The sequence below is a fragment of the Miniopterus schreibersii genome (assembly GCF_964146895.1).
Source record: "Miniopterus schreibersii genome assembly, chromosome: 16".
NCBI classification, from domain to species: Eukaryota; Metazoa; Chordata; class Mammalia; order Chiroptera; family Miniopteridae; genus Miniopterus; species Miniopterus schreibersii.
In genome coordinates, this window is record NC_138116.1 from 7131574 (window position 1) to 7153369 (window position 21796).

General features: G+C 47.4%; 1 protein-coding gene across 2 annotated transcripts in view; it reads left to right on the forward strand.

Moving 5' to 3' along the window:
• Positions 1-21796, forward strand: part of LOC308546676 (ABC-type organic anion transporter ABCA8-like) — a 50468-nt gene that overhangs the window by 26520 nt on the left and 2152 nt on the right. For both annotated transcript variants that reach the window (XM_081115858.1, XM_081115859.1), the window contains 19 exons: positions 2139-2258; positions 3736-3934; positions 5239-5405; positions 6056-6189; positions 6728-6865; positions 9232-9336; positions 10680-10853; positions 11057-11170; positions 12916-13035; positions 13863-13922; positions 14366-14457; positions 15593-15719; positions 16264-16381; positions 17050-17141; positions 18692-18852; positions 19192-19267; positions 19341-19435; positions 20098-20217; positions 20421-20561. In XM_081115858.1, the coding sequence (XP_080971984.1) occupies positions 2139-2258; positions 3736-3934; positions 5239-5405; positions 6056-6189; positions 6728-6865; positions 9232-9336; positions 10680-10853; positions 11057-11170; positions 12916-13035; positions 13863-13922; positions 14366-14457; positions 15593-15719; positions 16264-16381; positions 17050-17141; positions 18692-18852; positions 19192-19267; positions 19341-19435; positions 20098-20217; positions 20421-20561 (2353 nt within the window). The remainder of the gene's footprint in view (positions 1-2138; positions 2259-3735; positions 3935-5238; positions 5406-6055; positions 6190-6727; positions 6866-9231; positions 9337-10679; positions 10854-11056; positions 11171-12915; positions 13036-13862; positions 13923-14365; positions 14458-15592; positions 15720-16263; positions 16382-17049; positions 17142-18691; positions 18853-19191; positions 19268-19340; positions 19436-20097; positions 20218-20420; positions 20562-21796) is intronic.

Below are 21796 nucleotides of genomic sequence, written 5' to 3' on the forward strand. Positions count from 1 at the left end.
GGTGGGAAATACTCTGTCCTCGTTGTTGCCCTATGCCTGGGCACTCTAGGGAGTGTTTTCAGTTCATTCCCTTTGCAGCGTGCCGCAGAATGTTCTGGTATTCACCACCGGGCAGGAACCCAAATGGCTTAACCCTTATGTGAAACAGCCCCGTGATGGGGCTTGTTCTTCTCCTGGCAAGGCCTTTGTGAGAACTCCGGGGCTTGGGGCCAGCACATCGTTTGCTTTCACGGCTGTTTTGAATTATCCGTTGGCTAAGTCATAGAGCTCGTTTCCCGAGGGCCGGTCTCTGGAGCTTTACCTGGCCCTTCGTTTGGAGCTCCCGGGGCGGACGCGTGTTCACAGCCCTTGCCGTCTCTGTGCCCGTCTGCGCACAGGCAAGGCGGGCGCCCCTGTCTTCACGGCGGGCTCCGCGCGAGGGGTCCCCTGTCAGCCGGGTGGGGGACTCGAAGGGCCTCTCTCAACTCTTCGGTTCCCCCAGAAGAAGCAAGGAGCTGCGATCTGTGTCAGGTCCCTCGGGGTGAGCCGGGGGGTGATCGCGTGATCACGGTGGCGATGGCACCGTTCTCGATCCTGATTGTATCAGTGTTAATCCCCTGGTTGTGATATTATACTGTGGCTTTTTAAAACATTATCAGAGTATACAGATCTCTCTGTATTATTTTTTACAACTGCATGTGAATTTAAAATGATCTCAAAGTAGTTTAATTTAAAAAGAAAATAATTACTAGTTATGTTTATCACTCAGGGAATCTGCTCCCTGGTGACGGGGCCCGGGGAGGGCCTGCGCTGAAGGGTGGAAATAATTAAACTTACCCTGCGTGTGGGCAACAGAGACACAAAATTACCCTCCCAAAGTCATTCAAATACGCATTTCATGGTGACAGCACAAGTGTTTCTTAGAACCATCAGGCAAAGTGTTAATCAAACCCTAATTGATGTTTTCATAAGAGTTATAATTTAGAGGTTTGTATAATTTTAGAGAAACAGAAGAATGACTCGTAATACTCATTTGCAGTTTAAATCTTATTTCTCTATGTTTCTGTATACGAAACTCTAATCCGCACAGAAAAGCTTTTATATAGATTTGACTTTGGGTGGTGGGCGCACAGTGCAATATACCGATGATGTATCGTGGAATTGTGCACTTGAAACCTATGTAATTTTATTAATCAATGTCACCCCAATGAATTTAAGTAAAAAAACAAACAGAAGGCCTGGGGTAGAACAAGAGCCTAGTAGAGGGGGGCAAGGGAGGAAATGGGGGACATCTGTAATACTCTCAACAATAAAAATAAATTTAAAAAAACAAAACAAACACCAGACAGAAAGCTTTTAATGTCTCTTTTTGCCCAGGGATAGCTCCAGGTTGAAGCCACAGGAGCTCTGTAATCATACTAGGGTTTAAAATTGGGCTTTTATTTAAGCTTCATTTAATTAAAAGTTATAATTCAAATTCATACCGACGGGACATTGCTCCTTGTTTTAAGAACAGCGACGGATGCAGAACTATTATTGGGGGATGAACTAAAGAGTGAGTGATACAGAACTGCCGCGGTTCCCTCTGTTCCAGGAGGATCCTGGGCCCGTCCCTCATTCTCTGTCCATGCGGGCTTGGGAATTTCTCTTCCAGAGTCAAAAGAAGAAATCTTTTAAAAATGACTTGTAAACTGGGTACTTCCTTTGACAGATATTTTCTGAAATAAAGAAGGTTCTACACAATCCAACTAATTCTCAAAAATCACTTCAATCCCTTTTGTTGGCTCCTATTTGTACCTGTTCTCTGCAGAAGATTCTTCAATTAATTAGGCTTGGGGTCGGAAGAAATCTGAAGTTCTGTTGCTCGTTAAATTTCAAAAGCAAGTCAGAAAATAACTAAAATGAAATTTTAATGCAAATACAAATAAATATAAATTCATATTTGATCAAAAGAAGTTAACGTATGGGCTGTAACACAATATGAAATGTAAAAGGAATGTATGGATTTGGAGAATGTTCCTTATCATAAAATGTCCGTTTTTAATGACATATCCCAAGTATAATTTGATATATTTGCTCTTTTCAGTTTGCAAAGTTGTCCTCAGTTTGATTTTGATTTCTGTTTTTTGATTTGCTGCTGTGTATGTGTGTTTTTCAAGAGCTTTATGAGAATCTCGATCTCTGTCCTGATCTGGGAATTGAGAATTATGGTGTTTCCATGACCACCTTGAATGAGGTGTTCCTGAAACTAGAAGGAAAATCAACTATCGACGAACCAGGTAAGTAAAATGCATGCAAAGTATCGTGTAAATGTATTCATTACACCTAGTGCAGCATATACTTCAAGAAGACACCGTTTCAGGCCCTGGCTGAGTAGCTCAGTGGGTTAGAGCTTCATCCCGATAAACCCAAAGTGCAGGTTCGAGCCCCAGTCGGGGCACATACAAGAATCAACCAATGGAAATGCATCAATAATCCCAACAACAAATCGATGCCCCCCTCCTTCCTCCCTCTCTCTAAATCAATCAATCAATGAAAAAGAAGACACCATTCCAATGGCATGATCGCAGCATGTAGGTTTCCATGATTAAGGCCCTTCTCGGACAAGTACACATTAAGGCGAATGCCTCCCTGTCACATTTGTCACCTCCACTGCCAATATTGCCTTAATATTAAGGATGGGCCACTTCCTTCTACCCGAGGCTCAGAGCCCTCGTCGGATCCCATTTTCCTGCAGCAATTGCAGACGAAACACTTGCTCTAAATCTCTCCCCAAGCGCTTTCAGGGTGTCACCATCCCGCGGGCCTCCCTGGTTGCTGGTGAGAAGCCAGCTCTATTTCTTGGTGTGATGAGTTGTGTCTCTCCTGCCGCTTCCAAGACTCTCTTTCTGTCTTTGGCTTTGACGGTTCAACTACGATGTGTTCAGGCATGGGCCTCCTTCCGTTTACCCTCCATGGTATTTGTTGAGCTTCCTACATGTATAGATTAGAGATTTTCATCACATTTTGGAAGACTTTAGCCACTATTTCTTCAACGATGCTTTCTGTCCCCTTCTCTCTGTACTGTCTTTCTAGAACTCCCCTCATTGCATGTGGTGGAATATGTTGGCATGCTTGATAGTGTCTCATGTCTCTGAAACTTCATTTTTTTAAAAAAAATATGTTTTTATTGATTTCAGAGAGAGGAAGGGAGAGAGAGAGATAGAAACATGAATGATGAGAGTCCTTGATCAGCTGCCTCCTGCACGCCCCCTACTAGGGATCAAGCCTGAAACCCAATCATGTGTCCTCACTGGGAATCGAACCCTGACCTCCTGGTTCGTGGGTCAACACTCAACCACCAAGCCACGCCGGCTGGACTGAAACTTCATTTTTTAAATTTACAGTTAACCCCCAGTTTGTAGCATGTCAATTTGTAGCTTCTTTCTCTAGGTGAACACCTAAGATAATTGTTTCCTTTATCCAGTTTCCAAGTCACATCTAGATACTATGACGATCCTGCATACTTATCTTAACCTCTTTAATGTATTGTCTGTATCCGAATTATCTAAGATCTTCTTTCTAGTCTTTTTTGTTCAAGAAATGAATCTTCCCTCTATTTTTCTAGTTCATGGCAACAGCCAGCAATAGCACACAACGCCTACCGTATGGGAAGACGTTATCTGTGGCATCCTTGGTATAACAGGTGCCTATAGTAAGCTCAATAAAGTCCGTGTGAAGTGAGAACTTCTGCGTTACTTATTTTGTGTGTTGCAGATATTGCCACATCTGGAGAAGCACAAGCAGAAGGAGCTGCAGACACAGACGGGCTTGTTGAGATGGAAAAACTTCTCTCTTCACTTAGTGAGACGAGAGAAACAGTAGGTGGCATGGCTCTGTGGGGACAGCAAATCCTTGCAATTGCAAGGGTCCGCCTGTTAAAGCTAAAGCATGAAAGGAAAGCTCTTTTATCACTGTGAGTATCAGAGCACCATAGCTCTTGTTTAGTCATTGCATTTTTAAAAATTAAGGTCTAAAACCATGAGAAAACAAACAAAAATAAATAAATTTCTGTATGTACAAAACTCGATAAAGTATAACACTCAGTCTAGTTCATGGCCCTAGTTTTTATCTACTGGCAGGTGGAATTTATAATGTCTCAGAGCCAATTATAGTGGAAAAGTTAAAGTAATGTAAGTGCTCCTGTATTATTTGCTCTCCTTTAGATCGTCTGTGGCAGGTGACAGAAACACTGGGATGTAGATCTTTATTTCCCAGTATTCATAGGCTAATGTCTCATTTTAGTCGGTATCTAGTCAAGTGGCTGACTCTTCCCTGGAAGTGCTGACTCCCCCATTACGTCCCACTTGCTCTAACCTACATGTCGTAACTTCCCTCCAGCCCTCCTAAGTGATGGTAGCTCAGTCCCCATACCTACTGTGTGCATAACAGGCGTTATCCCTGCTCCTAAGAATCATGTCACCTCTCATTAGCACCCTAGTGCCCACAGTATTTTGGCTATGGATTGGGGCCTCGTCTGTGAATACGTTGATGAAGCGTCGAAGAAATAGGGGAGTTGGCGCATAATAGAATCTCCATAAGTACTTGCTAAATAAATAAGTAACGAGAATTCACTGAAAATCCTTGACAAGGAAACCAGCCTGATTTTGTTAAAAAGTCTTTAAGCCTCACCTGGCAACACCGTAAAACAGCATCTCAAGAGATGCCCATCCTTTCGCAAGGATGGTGAAAAGATGTCTTGTAAAACTAGAAATTAGGCGTGGAGAAAGGTTCCACAATAAGATCTAATGAAAATATAATTTTAAATTTTTTAACTTATTTGAAATGGAGAACTCAGGAAAATAAAGAGTAAAATACAGTTGAACATTTAGGCCCGGAGATTCGAGAAACCATGCAGTCATCACTAAGAAAAATAGAGACTATGAAGAAAACTGAGTATAAAGTGCCTGCGAATAACAGGGCCCCGGATCCCGGGAAGCGGCGGGGCCTGGGCGCGCCGTCGGAGGGCGGGGGGGTTCCCTGGAAACTGCGAGGCGCTCGTGGCCAGGGAGGGACAGGGGAAGCGCACAGAAGGCTAAGTGTCCGTTTTGCCATCTCGCGTTTAGCGGTCGGGAAAGGACAGATTGCTTAATAAGTGGTGGGGAGAGCGGTCGTTTACTTTTCCCAGCGCCGACCTCGTTCAGGTAGCACCCGCCTAGACACTGTGAGAAGGCTGGTAAACGGCTGAGCATTCACACCCGGCCATGTTCTTCTGCGTAGGCTATTGATTCTAGGAATTGGATTTTTTCCTATTCTGATACAGTACATCACCTGGAAAATATACGAAATAAATTACACTTTGGAACTTGCTCCTCACTTATACTTCCTGGCTCCTGGGCAACCACCACGGGATCCTCTCACTCAGTTACTAGTCATCAATCATACAGGTAATAAAACGGGGGGGTACGTTGTAAAGGTACCTGCAGGCTTTTGCCACAGATTCTTAGTGTTCTTGCCCAGATTTAGTAGATTTTCTTAAATAAGTTTGTGGGTTTTTTTCATTTTCTATATGCCTTTAAGACAATCAAAAGATTTGAACTTGTTGGGTGGTTGTTGTTGTTTTTTAAGTAATTTTTACAAGTTATGGTTGTTTTCTGGGAAGAAGGTCCATGGAGCTCTTTCCGTAGCTACTCAATAAGTTGTCTTCTTATATCAAGATACACTTTGAAAATCAATTAATAATCTAGCGGTAGTGAAATGAGATTTAGCAAATTTGGTGGTTAACTAACAGAAATTATCTGTGTCATTAAAACTGTATTGGTATGGCTACTCATGGAAATCTTCTAGAAAAAAATATCTGTTCCAAATGCACCATATGGCAGTGATCATAAATGAATAAATATGTTATAAAGTAAACTCCATAGAAGTGAGTAGATTTTTTAATTCACAGTAGCAGACATGTTCTCATGTGGAAAAACATCCTCACAGTTTATATTACTGTAAGTATGCCACAAGGTCATTCATTTTAACTTCGCTGCACAACTTGATGTTGATTTTCTTAGTTTTGAGATACCTAACACATTTAACTACAATTTAGGGGCAAGCATTGACGACTTTATACATTCCGTGGAGCATCAGAACATAGCTTTGGAAGTGGATGCATCTGGAAGTAGAAATGGCCTAGATGACCCATCTTACAATGGAGCCATCATAGTGTCTGGTCAGGGAAAGGTATGCTGGTCTCTATTAAATAATCTTTCCTAACGGTGTGCAAAGCTAATAAACTATCTACACTCAGGCCTTCAACTTAGGAAGCAAAATTAAAAACAAACACTGCTTTTATTTATTACTTAGTTAATTGTAGTCATTAGTATGATAAATAATTCATATATCAATCACTGGCTACCAACGCAAACTGTGTGCATTAGCAAAATAAACACTGTACACTACCCACGGTCAAGAGCATATTTACATCCAAAGAATATGTATTTCCTCTCAAGGATTTTCGAATGCACATATGCTGAAACTGAAACTTCTGCTTTATTCTTAAACAATAATAATATTTGATTCTAGCCTTAAGCCACATACCTGATAGCCTAGGTACATGTTTTGGTTTACCGACACAGTGCTTATTTTTGTTCTGATTATTTAACGCCATCTTAAAAACATGATTTTTTAATTAAAATATTGAATTTTGACCTCTTTAGAAAAAATAAAAATAAAAAATGAAGATCTCTGAGAATGTCTAACCTTGCCTTTTGTATTTTAGAATTACAGATTTTCATTAACATGCAATACCAAAAGACTGAACTGCTTCCCCGTTCTTGTGGATATTGTCAGTAACGGGCTACTCAGGATGGTTAAACCCTCCGCACGCATCCAAACTCACAGAACTATCCTTTTCCCGGTAGGTATCTACCCTCAGGACTCTCCTCCCCCAGGAATCTCCCGGGTGGCTCTTTCCAGTGCTGGAATTTTATTCTTATCGAGTAAACCACTGCGGGGTAAATCAGCATTTGGATTCGTGCTAGTTCTGTGGCTTTGGGAAATCAACGTGATTTTCAGAGCTTCAATATTTTTTAATGCAAAATAGAACTAACAAAATATATTTTCAAAGAGAATGTGAGGAAATGAAAGTGAAATCTTGCAGCACTGCGACTAACACAAGAAGGAAGGAAGGCAGGAAGGCCGGAAGGGAGGGGGAGAGGGAGAGGGAGGGAGGGGGAGGGAGGGGGAGGGGGGAGTAGAAGCCTTATTATTACTTTTATAAATGTTACAAAAGAAAAAACTTGCAGGACAAATTTTGGCTAGAATTGCAGACTTGTTACATTAAAATTACTTCAGTTCCTTGTCAAAAATACTAATTTCTGGCCAGTGTGGGTCGGCGTTTAGAGCATCAGCCCACGAACCAAAGGGTCACAGGTTCGATTCCCAGTCAAGGGCACGTACCTGGGTGCAGGTCTGAACCCCAGCCCGTCGGGGCTTGTGCAGGAGGCAGCCAGTCCCAGTCGATGTGTCTCTCACATCGGCATTTCTCTCTCTCTCTCTCTGCCACCTTCCACTCTTTCTAAAAAAACAATAGAAAAAATAAATATCCTGGGGTGAGGATTTAAAAAATTTAATTCCTAGGGCTTACTCCAGACCAAACCAGCTTTTTCATAAAGGCAAAAAAAAAAAAAAAAATCCTATTTCTGAAAAGAGCCCAGGTAAATGGAACGTACACAGCCCTTTACGTTTGGAGACCAGGATACCCACCAGAGTCTGTAATTATTCCAGTTTGACTTTTCCCTAACTCTGTTTCTCGCTCCTCGAGGGTGCCGCCGGCCTGTGTTTCTAACACGATGCAGCGCCGTGCGCCCGGGGCAGGGCCGGGAGCAGGGAGGGCGCTGGCCCGCCGTCTGTTAAACGCAGACGTCAGCGTCGGGGTCAGGACACGGCCTGCGCCCGCCCCGTCAGCCTGTCCGGGGATGCACACGGCTAACAGCCGTCCGCCTGTGTGTACAGGAAGCGGACCGCGTGTCCATCGTTATTTTCATAGGCTCTAGAAAGATCTTGCATTTCCCTCCCACCACACACCTCACTGTGTGCTCAGGGAATAAAAACTCCCTTCAGAAAACTTACCCATGACGGCAAAAAGTGTCGGTCACCCATCCAAGATGAACTCACTTTAGGATGCGTGCTATGACTTACTTCATTAACCTCCGACACAGCCGCGGAGGCTTTTTCAGTGCTCTGGGCTCGGAGGGAAGAGCCAGTAATGGAGATGCCGCCCGGGACGTTCATCCATAAACCACCGCGTTTCGCTGGGGCCAGCCCGCGGCTACCAGCCGGCCAGCTGACCTTCATTTATATGCCCAGCATCTGAACTTGAACTCGCATCTCCAGCGAGTCGCGTTATACTCGACTCAGATCTACCTCCTCGCTGGCACGGAAGGGTTTCCCGTGACTTCAGGCCTTGCTCTGTCTGGCCCAAAGCCAGCTGGATTTGCACAGAGTCCCCCCCACCCCCAGCACGCAGGTGTCCTGGGGACAGCCTGGCAAACAACTCCGCCCTCGCCTTGCTGTGGAGACAAGCGTGTCCCTGGCGGCCAGGCTGAAGACCATCGGCCTCTGCTTATGACCCTGTCAGTCCTGCGTTTGATGAAACCACAACTACGCGCATCGTGAGACAGCGGGACCGTCTCCCAGAGGGTGTGTCGGCCTCCGGTCCTTAGCGATGGTCATACACAGGAGCGGCAGTGTCACCAGGGGCAAAGGTTTTCCTCGGCGACGTTACGTCCCTTCCAGAGCCTCGTCGCGACTTCGGGAGCCCCAGCCGATGCTTTCCTGGCCCCACTGCTGTCCCTAAGACGACGGCTTGCGGCCACTAGGCCCGTAAAATAGCCGATGTGCTGTTGGAGTCAAGCAGTTACATTCGGAACCATGACACCCATCGCTGTGGAAACTGAGTGTTTCAGCTGCGAGTTCTCATCATGATTTAGCATCAGAATCCATTTTTAGAGTCATAAAGAAGATGGAAGGCCTTACTCCTGTTACTTTCCAACTCTGTCCTGTTAGTAATTCTTTCCTCCTTTAAGTCACTTTCTTACCCACAAACGTGGGTACCAAGCCAAAAGTCAGCCTTCAAAACCGGAGGGACAGTAAAGGGTTTGGAAACAAGGGGGCCGTAGGCAGAGGTGTACATAGTCCGTTTAACGCTTTTTAAAATGTTTTCCAGAAAGTGACCTTTGAATTTGTTCATTGAGCTCATTCGATTCTTTGCATTTTCCAAAGGAACTGTACAGCTCGTTTGAGTTCGTGATGCCGTCCATGTTCTGGTTGCTTCTGTCCTCCAGCTGTGCTCCTTACATCGCCATGAGCAGCATCGACGACTACAAGGTAACGGCGAGCGACGGAAACGCTCCCTGCTCCGCCTGATTACGTGCTGAGGGTGATGTGACTCCAGGGCTTTTCAAGAGGCTGTGTATACATGTTTACGTGAGCAGCCAATTCAGATGTAAATCCTAAGTTGTAAAAATAAAAGGAAGTTCTATAAGTGGAAATATAACGCATAGACAAATCGGTAGATTACACAGAATGATTCTAAAATGTATGACTATGCAAAGAACTGAACATAAAATAACTTTGAAAAATTAAAACAAAATTGGAAGGCTTATGCTTCTGACGTCAAAGCTTACCACAGTTATAGTAACTAAAAATGTGCTGTATTCATTAAGGGTAATCATATAAATATATAAAATGGAACATACATTTCAGATATAAACCCATACATATATCAGCAATTGATTTTCCATAAAACTGCCGGGGGGATTTTGATAGGAATCCTTACGTCAAATCATGTCTCAGACAGGAGCATCATTTAGCTAATCAGTGGCCATCAACAAATGAATGTAAATATTTTTAGAAGGAAAAAATATGTTCAAAATTATTAGAAAGGCTTAAAGCTTAATTTGTGCCCCAAACCACATCACTGGATAAGTTGTTTTAAAATATGTAATTTAGTAGTTTACTCAGAGAATGAGAAGGGATACAAAATATATTTATATGTGTGAGGCATTTATATTTATGTACATATACACAAATATTCGGATGGGTCATCAATATTTGAATGTGTGCTATAGAAAAACTACCCTAACGTGTCATTTACTGAGATTAAAAGAATGAAGCGAATATATATATTTATTTATTTAAATGCAACTAGGAAAAAGAGAGAGAGAGCACAGTTCATACTGAGTCAGAGAAGAATCGCTCTGAGCCAGAAGGTCACGGTTCAATTCCCGGTCAGGGCACAGGCCCAGGTCGCTGGCTCGAGCCCCGGGTCCCCAGTAGGGGGCGTGCAGGAGGCAGCCCATTGGTGTTTCTCTCTCTCCCTCTCCCTTCCTCTCTCTGAAGTCAATAAAAACATATTTTAAAAAATAGCTGCTTAGATCAACTCTCCCACCCCACCCCACAAGTCAGTAACCACTGTTTTCTTGACCCAAGTGTCGACTGCTCTGAGGTCTCCTTCCACGCATTTCTATCGGGCGTCTGGCGAACATCAGCGCTGCAAACCCAGCGTTTATGTTTGGGATGATTCATATCCTGGGGCCCAGATAACGGGGGTAGCCGTGATGCAGAATTATTACAAATGAATGATTTGCTTTGAATATTGTCTTCCATAATCCACATTTTCTTAAACCTCGCACTGAAATGCCGTTTTGTATTTTCTGTCTCCTACTCAGAACAGAGTTGGGTCCCAGCTACGGGTCTCGGGGCTCTTCCCTTCGGCCTACTGGTTTGGGCAGGCGTTGGTGGACGTCCCACTGTACTGGCTGATGTTCCTTTTTGTGTATTTACTGGACCTCCTTTTAAGCCCTGCAGACTCTATATTTTACCACTTAAATCAGGTTTTGCAAGTAAGTTACAATATTCATCGAACAGATGTCATTGTACGATTTAATCAGAAACTTGGAAGACACAAACTGTTTTCACTGATAGTCACGCTGTCTTGCCTTATTAATCACTATAAAACCCTGTGCTGGGCCAATGTTTTGAATCCTAAATGTTTTCCTAGATTGCATTTGTCTTTAACTAAACCTCACCTTCCTGTTTATTTCAGATCCCATGTGCTACGGGTTATGCCATATCCCTTATCTTCTTCACGTATATCATTTCGTTCATTTTTCGCAAGGGGAGGAAAAATAGTGGCATTTGGTCTTTGGGCTACTTTATTGTAAGTATGTTTCTTTGGAACATTTATTTTATATATGTAACACACGATTCTGAGCTAATACTTTAAAATTTGCCCTTGGTAGAATACATTAATGTTTACAGTCTAAAATATTTAAAGTTTGCCTTTTCAAAATCTACATATTTTTCTCTCCCTATTTCTACCCCGGCCTTTCTTTAAAAGTGGCCACATCTTTCTTCACTAACCATAAAGCAGTTAATAGAAGGAAGCCTGGAAACCATCTGCAGCTTCTTTTTACTGAGAAAGAAAGAACCCCAAAGATCGCCGTGAAGTTATGCAGATACTGTAACTAGCATAGTTAAAGCTAGAAGCAACTTCAACTCTCCACTGGGAATTCATTCCATAAAACAACATGTATCTTAATTAGGAAGAAACACATACATAACCTGTAAGCATCTATTCTAATTTCCTGTCGTTGACAGTTTTAACACTGAAAGAGCGCCCAGAGGGTAAACGGCCTCTTACTAAGCCTGAGTGACAAGGCAAAGGTGACGGAGTCACCATCCATCTGCAGAAGTCCAAGGCCACTGAGTCACGAGGGGGTCTGTGAAAACCAGAAAAGGGAGTGAGTCATTCATAAAAATAAGAGCAGAGATTTCCTTTAGGAACTCAGACCTGAAGAAGAGTTAGATTTCAACAGCTGGAGACGAGCCGCGATGCAAATAGATAATGATGGGCGGACAGAAACCCTCAGGGGCGAGAACGGGCGGCTGGGAGCAAGTCTAACTGCCGGTGACGCTCGGCCTGAACGTGGGCAGAAAGTGGGCTGCAGCGGGCGGGGCCTGGCACGGCGAGCAGAGTGGCTGGAGCCACGACCGGCCTTAAATAATGGGCTCGAGAGCTTATTCTGCAGCCCTGGCCAGGCACTCGGTGGGTTAGAGCGTCGTTCCCACGTGCCGAGGTTGCAGGTTCGATACCCAGTCCGGGCACGTACAAGAAGCAGCCAGTGGGGGCGGGAGCAAGCTGAGCGACAGATCGATGTTTCTCTCTGTCTCTTCCTCTCGCTCTCAAGTTAACTTTTTAAAAAAATTCTTGTATGGACTGTGGGAAGCCGTGGAAGCTCATAGTCCAGAAAAAAAAAATAAAATAAAAAATATATATATACATATATATATATATAATCAGAGACACACTTTTAGGAAGAATATTCCGGAAGACATAAACGGGATGGTTTGTACCAGAGAGAAATTAGAAGTATACCGAAACTTTTAGGCAGGACAACAGTTCAGAAGTCTGAGAGTGCCAGATGTACCTGTGACTTTCTCTCATCCCTGAATTTTGTACGTTAGGACTCCTACTAAGCCGCTCCGGGTGATTAAACGCTTACGTTTCTCCATGGCCGTAGTTAACAAAGGCCTCCTTTCACTGCGGCCGTTTTGCCGCTGGACATCCATTTCAATGTTTGCTTACGATTCTGGCTCACATACTAGTCTGAATTTTACCTCCACAAATAATATGCACCCCTTTTTTTTTCCCTTTTCTGTAATTAAAACGTTCTGTCCGTTAGGTCCCAGATTTATCCAGTGAGGTCTCGCCCACGATGCTCCGGGGCCAAAGGGCTGTGGCTAAGTCACCAGGAGAAAAGTCAGCGGAGATCCGTTGATTTCGGCGTGGTTTCTGAGTTTGGAGTAGAAATTGGGACTCTCTCCAAGAGGATGAGCCACCTGAATTTGGAGCATCTATTGGCGTTCAGAGTGGTTAACCTGCCTATTTGTATTTTTCTTTAGATCACCATCTTCTGTGTGTTCTTATTTGTGGTGGACCTTCCTGAACATATTGCATTTTATTTCGTCATCTTTTTTATACCACAAGGCACGTTGGTTGGCTCCCTGCTCTTATCTTTTTACGTAAGTGACGCCACCATCTGCTCCGCTGTCCCGGAGCTCAGGGCCCGCGGGGAACGCTTTGCTCAGGGTTGTGACTCTGCAGCATGTTAAATATGTGTGACGTTTGAAGATTTCTGCTTCGGGGGCCCCAACGGGGTCTCCCTCAGATGGGACAGCGAGCCGCAGCTGACGTAACAGGACAGCTGGCCCCAAACGATGGGGGGGAGGGAGAAGACACAGAGCGGCCTTCACACCCAAGCGGAGCCGTGTACGCTCCTGGGCACGCTCAGCCCTAAAAGGCGGCCGAGGAAACGTGTCTCATCTTAGGGGGTTTGGGGTTCTAGAGGAGCTCTCCACCGTCTTTTTCTAGCTGACTGATACCTATATATGTACCCATGGAAGGAAGGTGCCGTATGGGACAGAAGAGGTGGCTATGGGGAAGGGACAGGAAAGAAACGGGCCATAGGAAAGGAACAGTGGGCGCCAGAGGTGTGTGAAGATTTCTCCGTATCCGTGTGATACAGAGAAATCTTGCCTCTCTCTCTTGATGTTTGGGGGGGCTAGCACAGACCCCCAAGATTCTCTCACCAGGAGATGAATAACTGCGAAATCCTATTGCTTCGACTAAAAGCACCATGGCTCATAAACCCGGGGAGGCAGGGAGGGAGGGAGGGAGGGAGGGAGCCCCTCGCCCCACATTTTGAGATGGACGCGTAGCCAATACTCTTGGCGAAGCCAGGGGGCATTTGCCCGTAGGGCTGTTCAGTGGGCCGATTCACATTCATATGGCTAAAATTCACAAAATGAAAATGTTTCTGTTTAACCCTGGTCTGTCTTTCTTTTCGCAGCTTTTACTGTTTTCTAGCCTTGAACAAGCAGCCTCAGAGCCCTTCCTGATACTCCTAATTGTGAGAACGCCGTCTTCTTTAAACTTTATCGCGTGTTTTACTAACCCAAACCATTTTAACCCAACACAGTGAAACTTTTTATTGAGGTGGATAGGCAGGTATTTGTAGCCACAGAGATAAAATATTTGTAAAAACGCAACGTTTTTTATAAGGATCAACTAACCAGATAATATGTTTCCCAATTCTTAAAAATTAAGAACACTGTACAGCTATTAGAGGAAATGACTTAAAGTGATGGCATCACATGATTATATTTGTTTCCTGTTTCTGTCAACAAGATCGAGGGTGAATTTGATAGTGTCGCAATTTGGCGAACAGATTCTTAGAAACTGGTAACGATTTTGCCCAATGCATCTTTGTAGCACTCCAGTGATTCCTAACCCGCTTTGAACGTGAAACGGTTTCCCTTCAGTGTTTCTAACTGCGCGTCTCTTTATTTCTAGCCCTTCCTTCAGTTTGTCGTCCTGCTTTTTGTTCTTCGGTGCCTGGAATGGAAGTTTGGAAAGAAATTGATGAGAAAGGACCCCTTCTTTTGGTTCGGAGAAATCAAATTGGATTATTTCATTTCGGGGATCAGTATTTGTTCATGTTTTTCATGCATAAGTGATTCCTTTGGCAAAGAAGTGCCAAGTGCTAGAATAGGCTGGGGCAGGAGCCAGGTGTCGATACAGACGATAGAGATCTAGGTGCGTGAATCAGAGGCGATAAAGAGTGGAGCGGGCAGACCCGAAGCCCTGGATAGCACCCCGCCCTGTGCAGGGGGGCACCGGGGGAAGGTGCACGCAGCTGGTTCCGTTTAAATAGCAGTTAATTCGAATAGCTGGGCAGTGAGGGACCCCCGTGGGCCCAGAAAGGAAGCCGGGAATGAGCGGTGGGTCACAGCAGCAGTCACTGTGCTCTGTCCCTGAGATAGTGCAGACCTCCAGCTGGTGGGCCACAGACTGGCTCAGTTACTCCTGGAACTTAAAAGCCCAGCCTTTTTTCGCACCTTTCAAGGACCCAACCATAAGCACCTTCTTCCCTCTGGGTCTCCCAGGCCACATCCCCTGCATGGTTACCTCCGCCAGAGGGTGGGGTGGGAGACCTCCAAGACAAAAGGAAGGCTTTGGGGGAATCCTCTAAGATCACGGGAGATGAGGTGGAAGGAGGGGAGACTAGGATGGCGTCATGTTCTGGGTACCAGGGGCAGAGTTAGAATGAAACACCGGCCATGGCACGTATTCCAAAGACACGGCCAAGCTTTACAGGAGATCAAGCATCTTACTTGTATTTTAGGGAGGCGGGGAGGGGTCACCCTGACTTCAAATATTCTGACCTAATCCCCCTGTGAAAATAAAATAATGCCAACGCGTTGGGCGTCAAAGCCAGGGCGCCCAGAAACATTACTGCGCTGAGCTACAACGCGCAAGTTCATTGTCAGCGCCTGGGGACTCAGCGTAACGATCGATACTTTTTGAAACAATGTTTCTACCGAGAGAAAGAATGAAACATGCAGGGAGCGGTGGCCATTAAACGCGGCGGTACCGCCGACAGGAGGGGGTGGCGGCGGAGGGGGGTCACTGTCCGGAAGGGGGGCTGGGGGGCTCCCCAGGCTACCCAAGCGTCAGATCCCGGGGCCGCACGGGGACGGAGGCCCCGGGTGCGTGCCTAACGGGCGGCTCTGCCTCCAGGATCTCGCCGAGCGGCGGCGGGGCGCGCCCGAACCCCGAGGAGCCCGCGGCGGGCGCGGAGGACGACGACGTGCGGGCGGAACGCGCGGGGGCCGCGGGCGCCCTGAGCCACGCGCCCTTCGAGGAGGTGAGCGCGCGCTCGGCGTCTCTCCAGCCGATCCACGCGCGCAAACGCTCCGCGGTCCGCTGGTTGGCGCGCGGGGGTCAGAGCTTGAGTCCCGCGGGGGGCGGGGGCGCCTACACCCCAGCGAGCCCAGGCACGGCCGCGCGCGCCCGCTTCGTCTTCCGTGGGATAAGAGAGCCAGGGAAGCACTTGGCCGAGTGAAGTGATGCCAGCCGCTGCCTCTTGGCGGAAGGGCGCTGCCCAGCCCGCAGCACGGCTGCTTCCCCCTTCGCGGGTGACCCTGGGCTTCTCCAGATCTCTGCTTCTGCCCTGGGGGAGGGGCTGGCTGCGTAAAATGACACGCTCCTGAGTGGGTGCCCGTGCAGGACAGGACGGTGGCCGCCTCCTCCCTGCAAACATAAGCGCTACGGCGGGAGAATGTCAACAGAGGTGTCACCTTGAGTAGAAGGTCGTCTTGGATGCGTGGCTCTTGCAGTGTGGGGGGGGGGGGGGCGCAGCCCAGCAGAGCTTGTCAGGGTCGATGGAGACATCTCCTTGTCACTTACAGAGACCAGTCATCATTGCCAGCTGTCTGCGCAAGGAGTATGTCAAGAAGAAGAAACACTGCTTTTCCAAGACGACGACAAAGATCGCCACAAGAAACGTCTCCTTCTGCGTTAGGAAAGGTTGGACGCCGGGGCTCTCCCGTGTTGGCTCCCAGCCCTCCTTCGAGCCTTATGGTTCCTGATGAGAATCATCCTGTGAATCATCCTGTGGTTCAGCACAGGCCCCATCAGCGGGGTGACCTTGATGACGCCTTTCACGTGGCTCATTTCTTTAGAAAGAGATGAACGCGTGCCCCTGGATAGGGGCTTGGTCACATCGAGGTGAAAGCCATAAGCTGTCTGTTGAAATGACCCATTGAAACCAGGCATTTCTGTGTCCTGAGCACGATTAATTCCCTAATGTTCATGACATTTCACAAGGAAACGAACAGGATGTGCCAGCCCATTCTGAAGGCTTGACCAGCAGGGGTTACGTGGCCTCATTTGGTGACATTATTGCAGTTCTTAGGGTCACAGGAGGCAGAGTCTGACATGCCCAGCTTCCAAGAGTGACTTGTTCGCTTCCCATCAGTGTGACTCTGGGCAACTGACCTCATCCTTAAGAGCTTTTGTCCCCAAATATGCAAGAAAGGATTATGATGATAACCTCTCGGGGGTTGTGACAAATGAGATATACATACAAAGCACACATCACGCTTGTCACACAGTGAGATTTCAGACTATGTTTTATTCTTAATTTTACTATAAAAATCAATTTGTATTAAGTGTAACCTTTTTTTCCCCCCCAGGTGAAGTTTTAGGATTACTAGGACACAATGGAGCTGGTAAAAGTACATCCATTAGAATGATAACTGGAGACACTAAACCAACTGCTGGAGAGGTAGGTGAATCATGTGGAAAACACGTTACCTAGTGGTGTTCAAAATAAATTTTATAAGATGTTAAAATATCATACGCAGCAAAATCTCATTTATTCGTTAGATGAGTGGAGTGATTAATGTGGCAGAACAATGTATCACAAATTATCACCTTAATACTCACCAAAATGAATCACTGAAAGGGGGTAATTATTCACGCCTTCAAAGACATTTAGTGGGCATGACCAGCATTAGATCAGAAATCAGTATCAGAATTCATACAGATTCTATGAGCACTGTCCTTGCAGCATGAATACAGATGTTTTGGGGGGGGTGTTTTTTTAAAAAACCCCCCCCAAAACCCTGTATTAAGCAATCAGATTCATTGTCCGTTAAAAGTGCTTAGTTACCAGAACACACATTTTGGTAAAAATACACTATCTTGGGGGAGTGTTTTCAAGGAGTGGCTCGAAGCTGAGCAACAGGGATATGAAGTTGACAGAACTGTACATGCAATTCGACTGCACAGAAGGGCAGCCAAACAGAAAAATAGCTCCGTTTATCAAAGAGACAAGAGTTATAGAGAAAAATTTCCCCCCAAACTCTGTGCAGAACATAGATAACCTTAAGAACTCCTTTGGAAAGCATGTCCAGGGGACGTGGAGAACAGAGTCCTAAGGCCGAGGCCTGTGGAACTACGCCGTGGTGGGGGTCAAGCCCACAAGGGGAAAGCCCCCCGGGAACATGACTGCCCGACGTCCCACGGAAGGGGAAGGAGGGACACGGTCACGGGCGCTCTGAGCCGGCTGAGGGCAGGTGTCCCCGAGGCCCCTCAGGGAGGCTGCTGGCTCAGCGACCCTGACCGACTCCCCAGTTCCGTGGAGCCCGCCCTCCAATTCAATCACCACCTGGACCCTAAGTCGGTATTTCACGTCTCCTTAAGCATGGGCACCGAAGAGGTAACCGTTCATTGACATCCTGGAGTGAAATATTGTGACAGGTTAAGTGAGAGCTTAATGATAAAGCCAACAACTACGCGGCTGCCAGGAGATCAGCTCTACTCGTATCAGCCGGTGGGGTCTCTACCAGCAGCGCCCTTGTCCTGCTGAAACGTACGCAGTGACCTCCTCCCGCACTGTGGCTGGAGGAAGCCTTCCCTTGCTGCTCAGGAGCTGGTTTCCATGTCCCTGCTGTCCCATCTCCCTCTTCTCCCTGGACCACTCTGCTCCCTCGTCTGGGGTCGGGAACACACTGAGCATCGCTCCCCCCAGGGCTCTGCTCTGCCCCAAATCCCTGGCCTTGTCCACGGCAGGCGCCCTGTCACCCTCCTGCTGAAATGGTCCCCAGCCGACAGGCTTTCTCAGGTCACCCTACGCACTTCCCCTGAATATTCGTGTGTTTCCATGAATTTACACTCTGACGACCTTCCTCCAGCGCAAAATGGTTGCAGGTGGTTAAGGCCAACGAGATCGGAGACTTTCTCTAGTTTTTCTAGGTTTGGAAAGGGAAAGGTGTCACGGAAGCGCAGGAGCGACGCAGGCCGGAGCGGCTGAGAGTGACCTTTTCTCGGCAGGTGCTCCTGAAAGGCAGCAGCGAAGGGGAGCCCCTGGGGTTCCTGGGGCACTGCCCTCAGGAGAACGCGCTGTGGCCCAGCCTGACGCTCAGGGAGCACCTGGAGGTGTTCGCCGCGGTGAAAGGGCTGAGGAAGGCGGACGCCAAGGTCGCCATCACACGGTACATGGGGGGAGACACACCCATCCTCTGCCCGAGGGGTCCAGGGAGACAGTTGGGAGTGACAACCTTCATGGGAAACTCAGGGCCTCCCGGGAGACGGTCAACGCTGACCCGGGCCACATTGATAAATTTATCAAAAATACTAAAATTTAAGTATAAGCTTTCATAGGACAGCTATTTGGATATCATGAAATGTACTTAAAATCTTTTAAAAGGAAAAACTAATTGGGGGTGGGGAGCAGGGGATCAAAGCAGTCCATGGTAACAAGGCCCAGCATCTACTTTCAGAGCCACACTTCTGAGCCCTGCTCCCCCCCTTGTCCACTGTGTTTCCTTCAGGCTGGTGGAGGCGCTCAAGCTGCAGGACCAGCAGAAGCGGCCCGTGAAGGCCTTGTCCCAGGGAATCAAGAGAAAGGTAGGGGCGGGGCTCGGGCTTCCTCTGCGCAGCCCGCAGGTCGGTGCCCGACGCGCTGTTCCTCCCCTTCCAGCTGTGCTTCGCGCTGAGCATCCTGGGAGACCCGTCGGTGGTGCTGCTGGACGAGCCGTCCACGGGCATGGACCCCGAGGGGCAGCAGCAGATGTGGTGAGGAGCCCTACCCGGTCGGGGCCCGCGTGGACGCCTTGCAGGGAGCCTGGGAATTGTGTTACTCCTGCAAACATTGTCCCTTACACGATTTATTTATTTTTTGCATTTTCGTGAAGTTTTTAATGGATGAAATCTGAATTCCATTGGTGACCTATACATACTTATGTCAATTTCTTAGGTCGAAGTTGTGGTGGGAAAAAAAAACCAAAAAAGCCTTCCCTGATAATTTCCTAACCATTTCTCATTAAAGGGAACAGTACCCATGGTCAGGGCCCAAGCGTGCTCCCTCTGGGTACCCTAATGGCTCCATTGATCTTCCAGTAGCTACGGTGCCTCTGGGGACACAGTGGCTGGTCTCGTTCAGATGCGAAGGTGGGGGCAGAGGGAGGGGTCTGGAGGTTGTCGGGCATGCTCCTCGGGCATTTATTTCCGGTCCGCCTGATTGTGACAGCTCCGTCCCCTGACAGCCTATTCACAGCCAGGCTCTGGCTCTGGCTCGGCATTTCCGTAGCCAGCACGGTGCCGGGTGAGCCGTGCCCCAGGGGAGCCCCTCCCGCACCCCCGCTTGGTCTCCTGGCTCAGCTGAAAGCTTTCTTCTGGGCCCACTCCTGATTACTCAGAAGCCTTCCTCAGCTGCCGATATTCTCCTGACAATGCAGGCAGGCCATCCGGGCCACCTTCAAAAACACGGGGAGGGGCGCCCTCCTGACCACCCACTACATGGCGGAGGCCGAGGCCGTGTGTGACCGCGTGGCCATCATGGTGTCCGGCAGGCTGAGGTGGGTGCCCACCTCCTCCCCCGCTTGACCCCCAGGTGCATGGCGGGAGGGGGGGCAGGCAGAGAAGTCACCGGGAAGAACTGGAACCCCCTGACCAGGGTGAGGCCCCGGGGCGCGCTGGCCGCAGATCAGGAGTGTCAGGCATTGCATTCTCCGCCTCTCTCTCTGATGACCTCCTCCTGCCTCCTGCCTCCTCCCTCCAGGTGCATCGGTTCCATCCAGCACCTGAAGAGCAAATTTGGCAAAGACTACCTGCTGGAGATGAAGGTGAAGACGCTGGCCCAGGTGGAGGCCCTGCACGGCGAGATCCTGCGGCTGTTCCCGCTGGCCGCCCGGCAGGAGAGGTAAAGGCGGCGACTGGCTTTGATCTGGTATCAAAGGGCCATTTCCCTTGTCAGGTTCATTCATTGGGAGTCATTCGAGTCCACATTTAGCCCAGAAGGAAACCCGAAAGAAAGAAATGATTTGTTTGTTGGATACTGTGGAAAGTCGACTAGAGAAGAGCTGATGTTGTATGTTGTGGTCCTACTATGTGCCCGGCGCCATCCTGGTCTCGGGTTATCTTATTTAATTCTCACTGAGACTTTCTAAAGTAGATGCTGGTGTTCCAGTGAAAAATGAGATGATTTCAAACAGGCATCGTGAGCGCCCGGCCTTTCCCGGGACCTTAATCAATGGAAATTGGTAGATAGGTTAGATCACCTGACGGCTAGTAAGTGGCAGAATTGGGATGTAACACTGATTCTTTTATTTCAAATCTATTGATATTTCCAATTTTATATAGAGTCTGGTCGTGGAACAATCCTCATAAAAGTATTACACTTAAGAAAAAAACATAAAAAATACCTTTAGGGTAATTTTTAACAACTACAATTTACTTCAGAAGACAGATCATTTAGGAGTTGGGGGGAAATAGTAAAGAGAAACAAGTCATAATGACAAGGTCAGAAAATATATTTTTACAGTGGAGTATAAATATGGAAGCAATTTGTAATTCACCGCGCAGCCCAGGACTAAATAAAAGTATGTCACAGAGGTGCAGGGAGCGAGCAAAACGGAAGAGAATCGTGGCTTGGTGAATATATAAAAGTGTATCTTAGGAAATGAAATCTAATTCTCCCTGATTTTCAAATGATGGAAAGAGGAATTTATCTGAGAAACAAATTATTTTAAAAATGGAGGCTGGGCATTATGTGGTGCTTGAATTCCTAGCGGTTGCTAATCTCCTAATCAGGGGCTCGGTGATGTCTCCTGGGCCAGGCAGGCGGTTTGGGTGGGAGGGGCAGGTGGGAGAGGTATGGATTCGGGAGACTCCGCTTAGGTTTCCGGCCGCCTTGGGACACCTGAAGCGACTGTGTGGTGTCAGGGCCCGGTTGGACGCCACCGCCGAGGAGTCAGTGTCGAGCTTAGAAAGTGAGGTGGAAGGTGGCTTTGGCAAATCTGGACATTTCCTTCTCCCTGTACCTGCTCATCCCCATCTGAGGGGCTGGGGCACTGACCTGCCTGGGTCTCACTCCCATCCCCGCTCTTCCTTGTGAGTCCCCCTGCGCGTTTCACCTCCGCCAACCACACTCACGGA